This window comes from Micromys minutus (assembly GCF_963924665.1).
Source record: "Micromys minutus genome assembly, chromosome: 19".
In the NCBI taxonomy this organism is placed as follows: Eukaryota; Metazoa; Chordata; class Mammalia; order Rodentia; family Muridae; genus Micromys; species Micromys minutus.
Window position 1 is genome coordinate 40605401 of NC_137954.1, and position 13044 is coordinate 40618444.

Genomic DNA, 13044 nt, shown 5'->3' on the forward strand with positions numbered 1-13044 from the left:
TCCCCAATATGTCTGGAACCCAGTGCTGCTCTTTCTCAGGAAATGGGTCTCAGCTGCCCCTTCACCACAATCTCCAATGTCTAGTCATTAGCTGGAGATACTCACATCCTCTATAAGCAGCTCTGTTCATTGATAATTACTGTGGACAAACATGGAGCTCGAGCTGCTGAGGATCTCTATACGTATATACAGAGGATACAGGGGTCAGCCTCAGCATGGAGAGAGCTGTTCTGCACTCTTGACTAAGAGGGACTCCTCATGGAGGAGACATGATCAACCTCTTTGAGAAGGACGCTAGGTCCTTCTAAACATTTTGAACACAGGAGGCTGATTAATCCAGGTAAAGCCAGCAGGCTGAGTACTAATGGAGCATCAGGGGTCTCTGTGGTATGGAAGCAGGAGTGACTAAGGGGCAGGCATGTGAACCTTGAAAGGATGTGTACACTCCATCACACAGCCCAGGAGTCTCTGTATCTTGAGATCACTGTCCAGCCTCCTGCAGAAGCAGGGCTCAATCAATTCCTGAGAACTAAGTAAATCAGAGGAAATGTCCCCCTTTCAGGACACACAAGATCATCTGGCAGAATACGGCAGCTACCAGGTTTCTGAAGAGTGGGCAGCATGTCAAGAATTGGTTCAGGCAGCCTGCAGAATATCCAACTGCACCAGTGAAATTTGCTTGCACTATCTGCATCCATCTCTCTGCATCTTTCCTTACTCATGGCCACGCAAGTGCACAGTAATGGAAGCCTCTCGGCAGTGTCCTTGCACGGATTTGTGCTGGTAGGGTTTGGAGGAGGTTCAAAGACCCAGGCCATGCTCTTTGCTGTGTTTCTGGTCCTATATGTAATCACTGTCCTGGGCAACCTCACCATGATTGTGGTCATCACCCTGGATGCCCGCCTGCACTCCCCTATGTACTTCTTCCTCAAGAACCTGTCCTTTGTAGACCTCTGCTACTCTTCTGTCATTGCCCCCAAAGCCATGAGCATCTTCATCTCCTCCTCTAAGGTCATTAGCTTTGCAGGATGTGCCACTCAGTTCTTCTTTTTCTCCCTTCTTGTTACCACGGAAGGCTTCCTGTTGGCAGTCATGGCCTATGACCGTTTCATGGCCATCTGCAGTCCCCTGAGATACCCTGTGACCATGTGCCCCATGGCATGTGCACGTCTGGTCCTGGGAACCTATTGCGGTGGCTGCTTGAACTCCATTGTGCAGACCAGCCTCACGTTCCAGCTGCCCTTCTGCAGCTCCAACCTTATTGACCATTTCTACTGTGACGTGCCCCCGTTGCTCCGGCTTGCCTGCGCTGACACAACTCTCAATGAGCTTGTCATGTTTGGCATCTGTGGGCTCATCATTGTGTCTACAACTCTTGTGGTCCTGATCTCTTATGGCTACATCACTGTGACCATTCTCAGGATGAGCTCTGGGTCAGGGCGGCACAAGCTCTTCTCCACCTGTGGTTCACACATGACAGCTGTGTCCTTGTTTTACGGAACTGTGTTTGTCATGTATGCTCAGCCAGGTGCTCTGACATCCATGGAGCAGGGGAAAGTTGTCTCTGTCTTCTACACCTTGGTAATCCCCATGCTGAACCCCCTCATCTACAGTCTGCGCAACAAGGATGTGAAGGATGCCCTGAAGAGGCTGGGACAGAGACACAGTCTCATGAAGGAGGGTGTGCAATGAAGGTTAGAGGGAAGATTTCCAGTGAAACACTGTGTAACCTCTTCTATCCATCTGTCCTGCAATGGTTCCTGGGGGTACATTACAGACCAGGTACTAACTAGGCTGGTAGCATAGAACTGCTCTGTTAAGAAGTGGAGCAAGTTCCAAACTGCTTCTTTTTTTATTCTTTTAATCTATTTTTTTAAAGTCCAGACTTTATCCTCCTCCCACTCCCCTGCATCTCAAGAGGATGTCTCCACCCCTATCTCTACACCACCAGACCTTCCTACTACCTGGGACTTCATGTCTATAAAGGGCTAGGTCACTATTCTCGGCCTGAGCCCAGACCCGGCAGTCCTCGGCTGTGTATGTGCTGGGGGCCTCATATCCGCTGGTGTATGCTCCCTGATTGGTGTCAAAGCACGTTTTAATAGTGGTGCAGTGAACATGATTTGTATTTGTTGATACTGAGTTATTTTTTATGAAATGAAATAAACATTTGGACTAATATACAAGACAGAATAAATTGCTGAAATCAAGTGTGTTGCTAAGCCCACTGTCATGTGTATCTTGAAGACTTATTAACCAGAGAATACTCTCCTGTTTCCCTTTAGAGCTATAGGCTTGTTTATTTGACTCCAGAGTTTGGAGATGTGACTTATAGCTTACGAGTGCTTGGTGTTCTCAAGAAGACCAAGTTCAGTTGCAAGCACCGATGCCAGGAGCCTCAGAATCGTTTTGTAACTCCCTCTCCAGGAAAGGCCTATGATTGGTTCATGGCCATCCCTGAGTTACATGTGCCTGTCTGGTACTGGGCTCCTACTGTGGAGGCTGCTTCTACTCTATTGTGCAGGCTAGTCTTATGTTCCAGCTGCCCTTCTGAAGCTCCAACCATATTGAGTACTATGGACCACAAACATTAAGTACTACAGATATGAATGAATAATTTCTGAGTAAACAAGATATACCATGTTCATGAGTGATAAAGGTCATCCTCTATATCATTTATTAACTTACTTATATTTAAAATGTAATTCCAACCACACCCAATTTTTCCATCATTAGGCATCTATACACACATCCATACTAATAGATAAACATGAAACACATAAATAAAAATTGTAAGAGTCACATAAAATCATTCTAAGTATGTTGCCAAGTTTTTTATATAGTGACCCCCATGGTCCTGATGAAGCATGTCTAGCGTAGAATCTCTCTCACAAAGAGCCACAGTATGAATTCATGTAGTAGTGAATTTATACATATTGTACATATGTATATGCATACATTGAAATTAATTTGTAAACCCACAATCTTGGGATCTCATTATAATGCAGTTATGAAAAAGAAGTACAATCCCCCTGTGTCCTCCATTCAACCCAGGTTTCTGTTCCAATATCAGCTCTTGACCATATTTGATTGACAGCCAAGTTGTTTGTCCTGTTCTTGATGTCTGCTGCTCAGCATCCTCTTCATAAGATTAACCCGTGTCCTTGTGTACAGTGAAGGTTGCATGGTTTAAAGGCTGCAAGTGAGTGTAAGCTGAGTAATGCTTGCATTCTGCACTTGGAAATATGTGTGTGGTTTTAGTTACATTCTGATATACAATAGACACTCAGTAAGAATTCAAATGAAAACTCAGAAGAAGTTTAGAATTTAAAATGTATAAGGATGCAACTTCAATAGAAAAAAATAATCCCTACTGGTTTTAAAAAATTCAACTGTCCAATGTTTTTATTTTGGTGAGCAAGGTCATTTATAAAGGGATTGTAGTCAAGGCATTGCTAGAAACAATGTCATTTCTTTATCTAGAGGAAATCCACCTTCTAGAATATTCAGAAGGTGAGACAAAGATTAGCACTGGACTAAGGGACAAAGAAGGAAACACCTTCTATCTAGGTCAATGCCCTGAGTCCCTGATATCAAATTTGAATCTGTCATCTCTGGTCAATAGCAGAGAAATTTATCTACCAAACAATTAAAAAAAGACTTCCCTGGATGTAAACATCAATAACTCAGATATCAATGCTAGATCATCTTCACTGATAAAACATAAAACTCAGAAAAGACAACTAAAATTATCTTGGCAAACTTCTAAAATGATAAGGCATCAAAGTCAGAGTCACATTCAGATGGAACAGAGAATAAAGGCTTAATGGATACAGGATCAGAAGCAAGACATCCATGCTTAATAAACAGAAGATTCAACGTTCTCCCAGAGCAGATAAAAATTTATAAAACCGTGTTGTGTGGTGGGAGAGAATATGCTATTATTTCCACAGGAAAAGAAAAACTGGATTCTCACAGAAAAAGAACCCAACAGGCAGGCTTAACAAAAATTCACTCATGGGGATGAGATGGTGAAGATGTTTACTCCAGCATCTGCCTGGTCCTACTGTAGACTGTCTACTCAGTGCTTCATCAAGACCTGCTTCAGAGGCAGCTGCCAACCCCAACTGGTCCACTTTTCAGACTGTATCAATCAGCATTTCAACTAACACCAAATCTTTCTCATTATACAGAGTCTGGACAGCAAATGATATAGGTAGCTTTATTTTGGCTGGTAAAAAAATATATATATCATTTTGGAGGACCCCCAAAAATAAAAATGACACTCTAAATCACAACATGTAATCTTAAAACTACTCCCTTTACTAGAGAGGTGGAGTGCATGGTTTTTGGTGTTTTGTGGGTGATGAATGTTTTTGAGCCTTTGCAATGGGAGAATCAATAAGTAATAGGAAATTGGATAGGTTATTAACTCTACATGTAGGTGATATTTTACTTTGGTAATTTTATTAAATTAGAGTCATTTTTTGACAATGAGGCAGTTCTGCTACTGGAAGCAACCTCATTCTACTTCAAAACAGAAGATGAGCATCAGTGACTTCCATTGGAGTTGATTCATTGTGGCAAGCTAGATGCCCTTGGCCAAGAAAATGCCCTTGCCACAACTGCTGACCAAATGTTATCCAAACTGAACAATCAAGGTATAGAGAAGTCAGCTGCTGAGCTTTGAAAGGCCAAAGTAAGTCAGTTCTTCATAATTCCTGCTTCTCAGGTCTATCAGGTATTTTGGGCCAGAAGGCTAAAGATGATGCTCTAAGACACAGAGAAACTTTTTAGGACTGTTCAGGAAGCCAGCTTTTCTCATCATTTCTAATTTGGAAGCTGCTTGCCTCCACTTCCTGAATATTCAGATAATACTCATTCCTTCTCAGGTCTCTGATGAGATTGAAGAGTAGATGATCATAGTTTCCTGTATAAACTTACATTGTTTTGAATTTAAAATTTTAACTTCTATCAAGTTAGGATAAAGAATGTTTAGATAGTGAACTTTGAACTCACTAAAATAGAACAGTTAATAAAATACTTTATCCAAAGTTGCCAAATAAAAAGAAGAGGCAATCTTGAAGAGAGAAACATAGGTACAATGCTATTGTGCATTGTGTAAATATTTTCCATGTATTATTAAAATGCTGAATTCTATGTTCCCATATCTGGTTGAAACCCTTAGTCTAAGATTCTCCAGTCTAATGTTATATTAGCATTGTTACCAAATTGTTCTCTGATTGTCAATAAAGAAAGCTGACCAGTCAATTACTGAGCAGGGCAGAGAATAGGGTTATACTTCCTCCTAGCCAGAGGAGGGTTCAAGACAGAGAGGAAATGGTGATTAGCTATGGAGAGAAATGCAGGAGACACTAAAAAAAAAAAAAACACCTGGAACAAAGAAAGCCATAAAATGTGAGTATCTGATGGATTTTGTCTGGAAGCACCCAGATTAGCATAGAATATTAAAATAGAGTAATACTGCTCAGTTATTGTACCCTTAAGCTAGATAAACCTATTAGTCCAGTCTTGGTTATTTTGGAGATAGCTGGGCTAATAAAACTGCAACAAACTCACTAAAAAGTCATTTACACCAATTGACACGAATCTTATAAATTCCTCCAAACATGCTACTATCCTGTGGAAATTCACACTTGTGATCACAAAGGGTATTCTTGCATCTAAACTTCGACATTCCATCCCTCTGCCCTAAGGCTTGTGATCAGTGCATGATGGAAGATACATTTAGCCATATATAACAGTCCACAAACTCTGATCACTTTGAACATCATTGAAAACTCAAAGACCAAAGACTCATAGAGAATTAAAGTAAAATCTTAGCTATGTTTAGAATGTATTAAAGTAATTTATAAACACCTCTTATAGTTTGAATGGAAAGTGACACCCGCAGGGTCATGTATTTGAGTGCTGATTCACCAGTTAGTGGAAAAGTTTGGGAAAGTTTAGGAGACATGATCTTTTTGGAGGAAGCCTATCATAGTGAGCCAGTTGCAATGTCTAGAGGTCATGCTGTGCTCCCCCCCCCCGTGTGTGTGTGTGTGTGTGTGTGTGTGTGTGTGTGTGTGTGTGTGTGTGTGTCTGCCTGTCTGTCTGTCTGTCTGTCTGCCTCTGCCTGCATCTTACGGTTCAGGATGTTCGGCTACTGCTCTAACACTATACCTGTCTGTTTCCAGACATGAAGATCATATATTCACCCTCCAAATCTGTAAGCAAGGGCCCAGTTAAATTTATTTTATATGAGTTGTATTGGTCATAGTGTCTGTTCACAGTAATTGAACCATGACTAAGACATACAAATTTCATACTACAATGACATAGAACACACAGTTCCCCAAGAGATAATGGGAGCATAGAAAGGAAGAGTGGACGAAATGTAAGACCCAAATCCAGCAGATGCTTCTAGTACAAAGTTTATTCCTCAGGGCATGTGGTATCAAGATGTCCTTGAGAAACCACACTCATGGTCTTGCATGTGGGAGCTTATAGGGCATTATCACAGCCAGGACTAGACAATATCCCGTGTACCTCAAGTTCCTGAGGTCTCTACTACAGCCCATGATTTAAACATGACATTGAGGAGCACTGCACACAAGTATAGAAATTGTGCTCTCCATTATCAAACACCCCACTGCTATCTGGGTGGGAAGCCTCCAGGACCTAACAGTGCTTGCATTTGCATATCTGTTAAACCACTCTCTAGTGGATATGTAAATAGCTGACCTCAGCTGAGGCAATAGATTGTCTCAGTCCATACTGCTGCTTGAGTGTTTAGGCAGTTGAGTACAATAACACAGACTCCTGGGAAACACTTCGAGGCAGCTGCTGTGAGTGGGGATCTTAGAAGCTCTCTTGTGAGAAGGAAGTCTCTCAGAGAATTTACAATGGTTCTCAGCCTGAGATGGACCAATTCCTGAACCTTGCTCAGGACATCTTTGCTACTGCCCTGCTATAAATAAAGTACTATGCTTCTCTCTAATCATCCCTATGAGTCTTTGCAAGTGCTGTGTCTTCCTTAGTTCCAGTTTTACACTACCTTTCTGATTGAATTGCCAGTTTTAAATCTCTCTGCTTCACTGTTTGCTTCCAATACTCATTGTAAGCTTGTCTAGGAGTAGCCAGCAATAACCATTCCACAGCCTGAATGTGGAGCCCCTTAAAACTCCTTCCAGCAGACAAATTAGTCTATCAACTTCTTAAATTCAGCATCTCCTGAATTCACAGGACATGACTTAATGCAGACAAATTCTTTGTCAGACTGTAACATTTCTTCCCCCAGTCCAGTGTGCAAGTAGAGGTCTTGGTGCAGCTGAGGCCTCACGGAGCAGACCTTCATCCCCCATACTCCTTCCAGCAGTCTGGTCTTCTGATGCCCACCATCTTCCTCCATGCGTACTTAATTCTTCACAGTGAATTTGTGGTTTCTACCAGCCATCTTTTTGAACAATTTTCAAATTTGTTTCTCAAAACAATTTTGAAGACTTGAAAACCACAGGAGCAGATTGTCCCACTTTCTGATTTAACATTAGATTTTAACCTTGTGCAGCAAGCATTTTACCCACTGATCCAATTCCACATAAAGTAAACTCACACCTCTATTCCGTTGCACAAGCATTCTGTGTCTTAAAAGAAACAGGATATGTTGATCATGATGGAGGTTGATATTATAAAGCCTTGATGCTACCTATAGGACATAAATGACAGAAGTCTTAGCAAAGGCTCCATTGTGTCCTCACACACTCTTTCCAGGATTGGAAAGAACACAGAGATTGACTCTCAGAATTCAGATGGGGACTTCATGACCTTGTCATCCCATCAAAAGGAACGTGGTTGCTTCCTTAATCCCAGGGAAGTGCTTCGGAGAATACCCAAAGCATGTTGAGATTTGGAACATGAGGACATATGGAACCCCAACTTGTGTGTGGGAACACAGCTAACTGCTTAGGAGTGAAGTGGTTACTCCATAATTTCTTTTCTGACTCTTCTATTGGGTCACTAGTTACTGGGTTCTATTTCTTCAGACAGAAACAATCAGGAAGAGAACAAGGGGGGAAGGTGGGGCTCATTTATGGAGGCTTCTAAGGACACTCAGGGACTTTGATTGGCAGAGTTAATGGCTTGAGAAAAGCCAGTGCTCAGTTATGGAAATTGAACGACCAGATGCCGTACAAGGAGACTTTTACAATGTAGTTTTCATATCAACACAGAAAGTTGAAGGGAACAACAGGAGGATGGGCTGTGGCCACATTGGCCATCAGGTGACTGCTCTAATGAGTTACATTGAACACTGGGGCTCCTGAGTTGTCCCTGCTGTAATCCTGATGATACCTCCAGAGGTCCCTGTGAATTGAGGCTTCCTGCCAACCCATAGGTCTTGGATGGTGATGAAGCAGAGATTGGCTACAGCCAGTCTCTACCTCTAGAGCCCAGGGAGTTAGATTCCCAGCTGTCAGTGGGGCAGTACCTTCCTAATTGGCCATTGGAGAACAAGAGCCCCAGCATGGCTAGAAGTGTAGCATCCTCTCCATCACAGTGACCTCTCCACATCGGTTCCTACTTTTAGTGACAGGAGAGTAGGAAAGGTAAGGAACTGAGCTTCATTCTTTACAAAACACAGAACCTGTCACAGCCAGAACTTGCATATCCCAGATACTCATGTGGAATCAGCTTACAACCTATGCTCACAATCATCTCATTCCAATTCCCAGCAACCTATAAATAATCTGATTAAAAAGCAAGATCAACTAAATGTCCTCCTCAGTCATCACAGACCAAGATCAGCAGCATGGGTACTGGGTTATGTGGATGTTGGCATGTGACTTCGGGGTAGACCTAATTCACTCATAAAAGGTAAGTTCATGGTGTCACCTGTGAGGAGTAGGAGATCAGGTAGGCAGAGATCAGAAGGGTAAACAGTGTTCACTTGGAACTTGCTTGGAACTTGCATCAATAACCTGACATGTGATTGCCCTAAACATCTTTGGCCTTGACACAGTTCAGAGTGTACAGCTTTGAGGGGACCTTACCCTCGTTCAAGCTTATTTAACACAAGCTCCAATTCTAAAAGCAGGTGCACTGAAGCTCTGCATCCAGGTAGCTCAGAGGAGGCAGTGGCTAATCAGGAGTCAGGTTGAAGTGAGCAATGGCTGTTCCTTACCATCATGATCACTCAGTTCTCTCACAGGAGAGAAATGTCCTCCACCCACGCTTCCCTCTCATCCTAGAAATGGCATTAGATAAGCAAGCTCGAGAGATAAAGCTTGTTTTGGGCTTAACAAGAAGCAACAGACCAGCCTTCCTTTCCATTATTGTTACCATGGAAATCAAATCACAGTAGTACTGTGACCCTTGGTGATTATGTCAAGAGTGTGAGCACAAAGACATTCCAAGCACATCCTGCAGCTCTCAGTGGGAAAGTTAGCTTTGCTGTGCATGGTGTGATTAGATGTGATCCCTTACCCCCAGGTAGCAACTCAGGCCCATAAATGAACTGTGGAGGAGAATTGCGGGCACTGAAAATGAGCTCACCCAGCATGATAACTTTCCTACCCTTGGAATGAGAGAGAATGAACATCACACAGATCTACCCATGTGCCTCAGCACAGCACCTTCCCAGCTCAGTCCTGTGTGGATCAATATGGCAGGGACCACAGTGAGCCCCATCCAGGACACTCTGAGATTTTCAATGCTGTGAGCACTGCAACAGAAAGTGAGAGGGATGGTCTGAGAGCATTGGGCAGAACCAACTCTATTTGGTTTTCATATGGGAAAGAGTAAGATCTTTTAATTCCTTCAATCGTGAATTGAAGTGCAGAGCATAGCTGGCAGTGAGGTTGGTTTTGAGGGTACACAGATGTCCCAAATATATAGGACCCATTCTTGAAGCTTTTGACAGGAAAGAACTTAGATATTTCATCTCCCGGGTCTATCTACCAACAAGCCATTGATAGAAATCTCCTAGTCTCCTGATGGGTACTCAGTTTTATGCTTAGGATAGAAAACATTGGACCTACATGACACAGACGGTGGCTCAGCCTCAGCCTTGGAAGAGCTGCTCCCTGCTGTATTTCCAGCCTGGAGAAGGAAAGATCATACAGCTCAACTCCCAGAGGGTTGTGGGTCCTTGTGTCTTGAATCTGGGTCTATGATGAGGCCTGTGAGGTATGGAGCAGAATTCAGAGAACGTCTGTACTGATAGAGATGGTGTGACAGGATCCTTTAAATCTCCAAAAAATGAAGTGGGTAAGGAGATAGAGCTGGCAGTGAGACCGAAACCCATAAAATGTTCAACACCCAAACATGCCTTGGTCCAAGTCCTGGTGTTAGTCAGGACATGGGCCGAGACTACCATCTCTGACACATTGTCACTGGCAAGAACCTTACACTCTCAGTAAAGCAGAGACAGCACAGATCATAGCTGTCCACCAGGAGTCAGACCTGTCCAGATGAGGTCAGGAGTCCAGCAGAAGACACAGATATGGCCAGTCTGGAGAGAGCTGTTTCCCTTCTCTGAGTCCAGCCTAGAGATGACAAGATCACCTACCCCGGTTTCTTGGAGGTCAGCAGGTTCTCTTGTCATTCTAAGGTCAGTGAGTGAGACAGGACAGTGCAGAACTGGAGGATGTCTTTTAAAGTGGCATCACCCAGGAAGCCCCTGGAGGTGGAGAACAAGCAACTCAGAGGCAAACATGGGGACACTGAAAGACTGTTCCTGAGAGTCACTCTACTCAGAAACCCTCTTTGTATTCTCAGAGCTCAGCTCAGGCTTCTGCATAGATGGGGCTCAGCACATCCTCAAGAACTAAGTAACTCAGGGGAAATGCCCTCCTCCAGGCCACACTGGTCTATCTGGAAGGCGATCCAGGCCTCTGGACTTGTGGAGCGTATGTCACAGATGCATCTCAGCACTCCGTGGGACATGTGCCTTTAGAGTTGAGAACTGCTTCCCTTCTGCCCTGACTCTCCTCTCTTCAGCTGCCGTGACTCATGGCCACAGCACTTCACAGGAATGGAAGCCTCACTGCAGTGTCTTTGCAGGGGTTCGTGCTGGTGGGATTTGGGGTAAGTGCAGAGACCCAGGCCCTGCTCTTTGCTGTGTTCCTGGTCCTGTACGTGGTCACCGTCCTGGGCAACCTCACGATGATCGTGGTCATCACCCTGGATGCCCGCCTGCACTCCCCCATGTACTTCTTCCTCAAGAACCTGTCCTTTGTCGATCTTTGTTACTCTTCTGCCATTGCCCCCAAAGCCATGGCCAACTTTTATTCTTCCAAAGTCATTGGAGTTGCTGGTTGTGCTACACAGTTGTTTTTCTTCTCCTTTCTGGGGACGAGTGAGGCTTTACTTCTTGCTGTGATGGCCTATGACCGCTTCATGGCCATCTGTAGTCCTCTGCACTACCCAGTGACCATGTCCCCCACAGTCTGTGCATGCCTTGTGCTTTCTGCCTACTGTGGAGGTTGCCTCAACTCCATTGTGGAAACCAGCCTCACTTTTCAACTTCCCTTCTGTGGCTCCAATCACATTGACCATTTCTTCTGTGATGTCCCCCCACTGCTCCAGCTTGCCTGCGCCAACACCTCTGTCAATGAGCTGGTAATGTTTGCCATCTGTGGTTTCATTCTAATGGGGGCGACACTAGTCATCCTGATTTCCTACGGCTACATCACTGTGACCATCCTTGGCATGCACTCAGGATCCAGGAGGCACAAGGTCTTCTCCACCTGTGGCTCCCACCTGACAGCCGTGTCTTTGTTTTATGGAACTGGGATTGCAATATATGGCCAGCCAGGAGGTGTGGCATCTAAAGAGCAAGGCAAGGTGGTCTCCATCTTCTACACCCTGGTCATCCCCATGCTCAACCCCCTCATCTACAGTCTACGGAACAAGGATGTGAAGGATGCCCTGTGGAGGTTGAGACAGAGACAGAGACATGCAACCATGTAAAGGAAGTTATCCTGGGGAGAGAATGAAGGGCTGTGTGAAAGACAGTCTCATCACTAGGACAGCTTATGTGTGTTGTGAATCTTGTTTTTTTGCTTGCTTCTGGATAGCTTCCTGCATACTTTCTTCCTTCTTCTATTTGTTTATGTCTTCTTCTTTCCACTTGTATTCCAGGAGCAGCAAAGTCTCTCAGTGTAGACACCACTGTATTAGGATAATTATCTACAAGGATGAGGCTGTTCCTTGGAGGCTGAAATAGCCACCCCCCCAGGACCAGTTTTTTCATCAAAAAGAAGGGTTTTTTTTGGGTTGTTTGATAGAACTATATTGGAAGCCCCCTGTGATGAGCATGACCACACACCAGGTCACTTGTCCTCTGTCCCAATCCCTGTTCCATTTCAACTTAAAACTCTCATCTCTACCCCATTAATGGACTCACTGGTTATTCACTCTGAGCAATGCAGTTACATTAACTTCCTCTCTGACTCCAGCCATCACCTGACTGTAGAAGTGGTATATAAGGACAGGTGGCTCAGCCCTGGGCCTTCTGCTTTATTTACTTACCTATTACATCATGAGCAAAAGGAAATGTGAGCTAGTTGTATGTAAATTCTCATCTTATATATCAATTTGAAATAACTCCTTTTGGGGAAGACTTTATTATGTAAACAACAGCTAACTGAGCATCTAAGAACATACACAGTTACGGTAACCTTCGAGTTGGAATCTTGGTCACAACACCAAGGTAGCAAAGCAGATTTACCAATATCTGAAGGAACATCAAACATGGGCTCTTGATGAAACAGAATGTGTTGGGATCACATATTATTTTGTTCAGTTCACACTCAAACCATTGCTGTTGCTGTTGTACAACCTAAGTAAACACCCCCAAGGTTAGATTTTATTTTATTTTATTTTTATTTTTTAATTTTATTTTTTTTACTTTATTTTAAAAAACAAAGATAAATGTACAAATTTTCACCATATTTCCATAAAAGTATATGAATACATTTTTAAGGTTGTAATTAAGTATTTGTGGGTATATATATACATACACAAATGTATATATGTAACAACAAT

General features: G+C 43.4%; 2 protein-coding genes across 2 annotated transcripts; both read left to right on the forward strand.

The window, feature by feature from the left end:
* Positions 1–720: 720 nt before the first annotated feature.
* On the forward strand, positions 721–1692 carry LOC308433203 (olfactory receptor 9S13-like; the record flags this gene model as incomplete). Its single annotated transcript, XM_080933218.1, has 1 exon — positions 721–1692. The coding sequence occupies one exon, from the start codon at positions 721–723 to the stop codon at positions 1690–1692; it is 972 nt and encodes a 323-aa protein (XP_080789344.1).
* A 9315-nt stretch (positions 1693–11007) lies between these two features.
* LOC308433257 (olfactory receptor 9S13-like) lies at positions 11008–11967 on the forward strand (the record flags this gene model as incomplete). Its single annotated transcript, XM_080933263.1, has 1 exon — positions 11008–11967. One exon carries the CDS (start codon positions 11008–11010, stop codon positions 11965–11967), a length of 960 nt encoding a protein of 319 aa, XP_080789389.1.
* Between the last annotated feature and the right edge of the window lie 1077 nt (positions 11968–13044).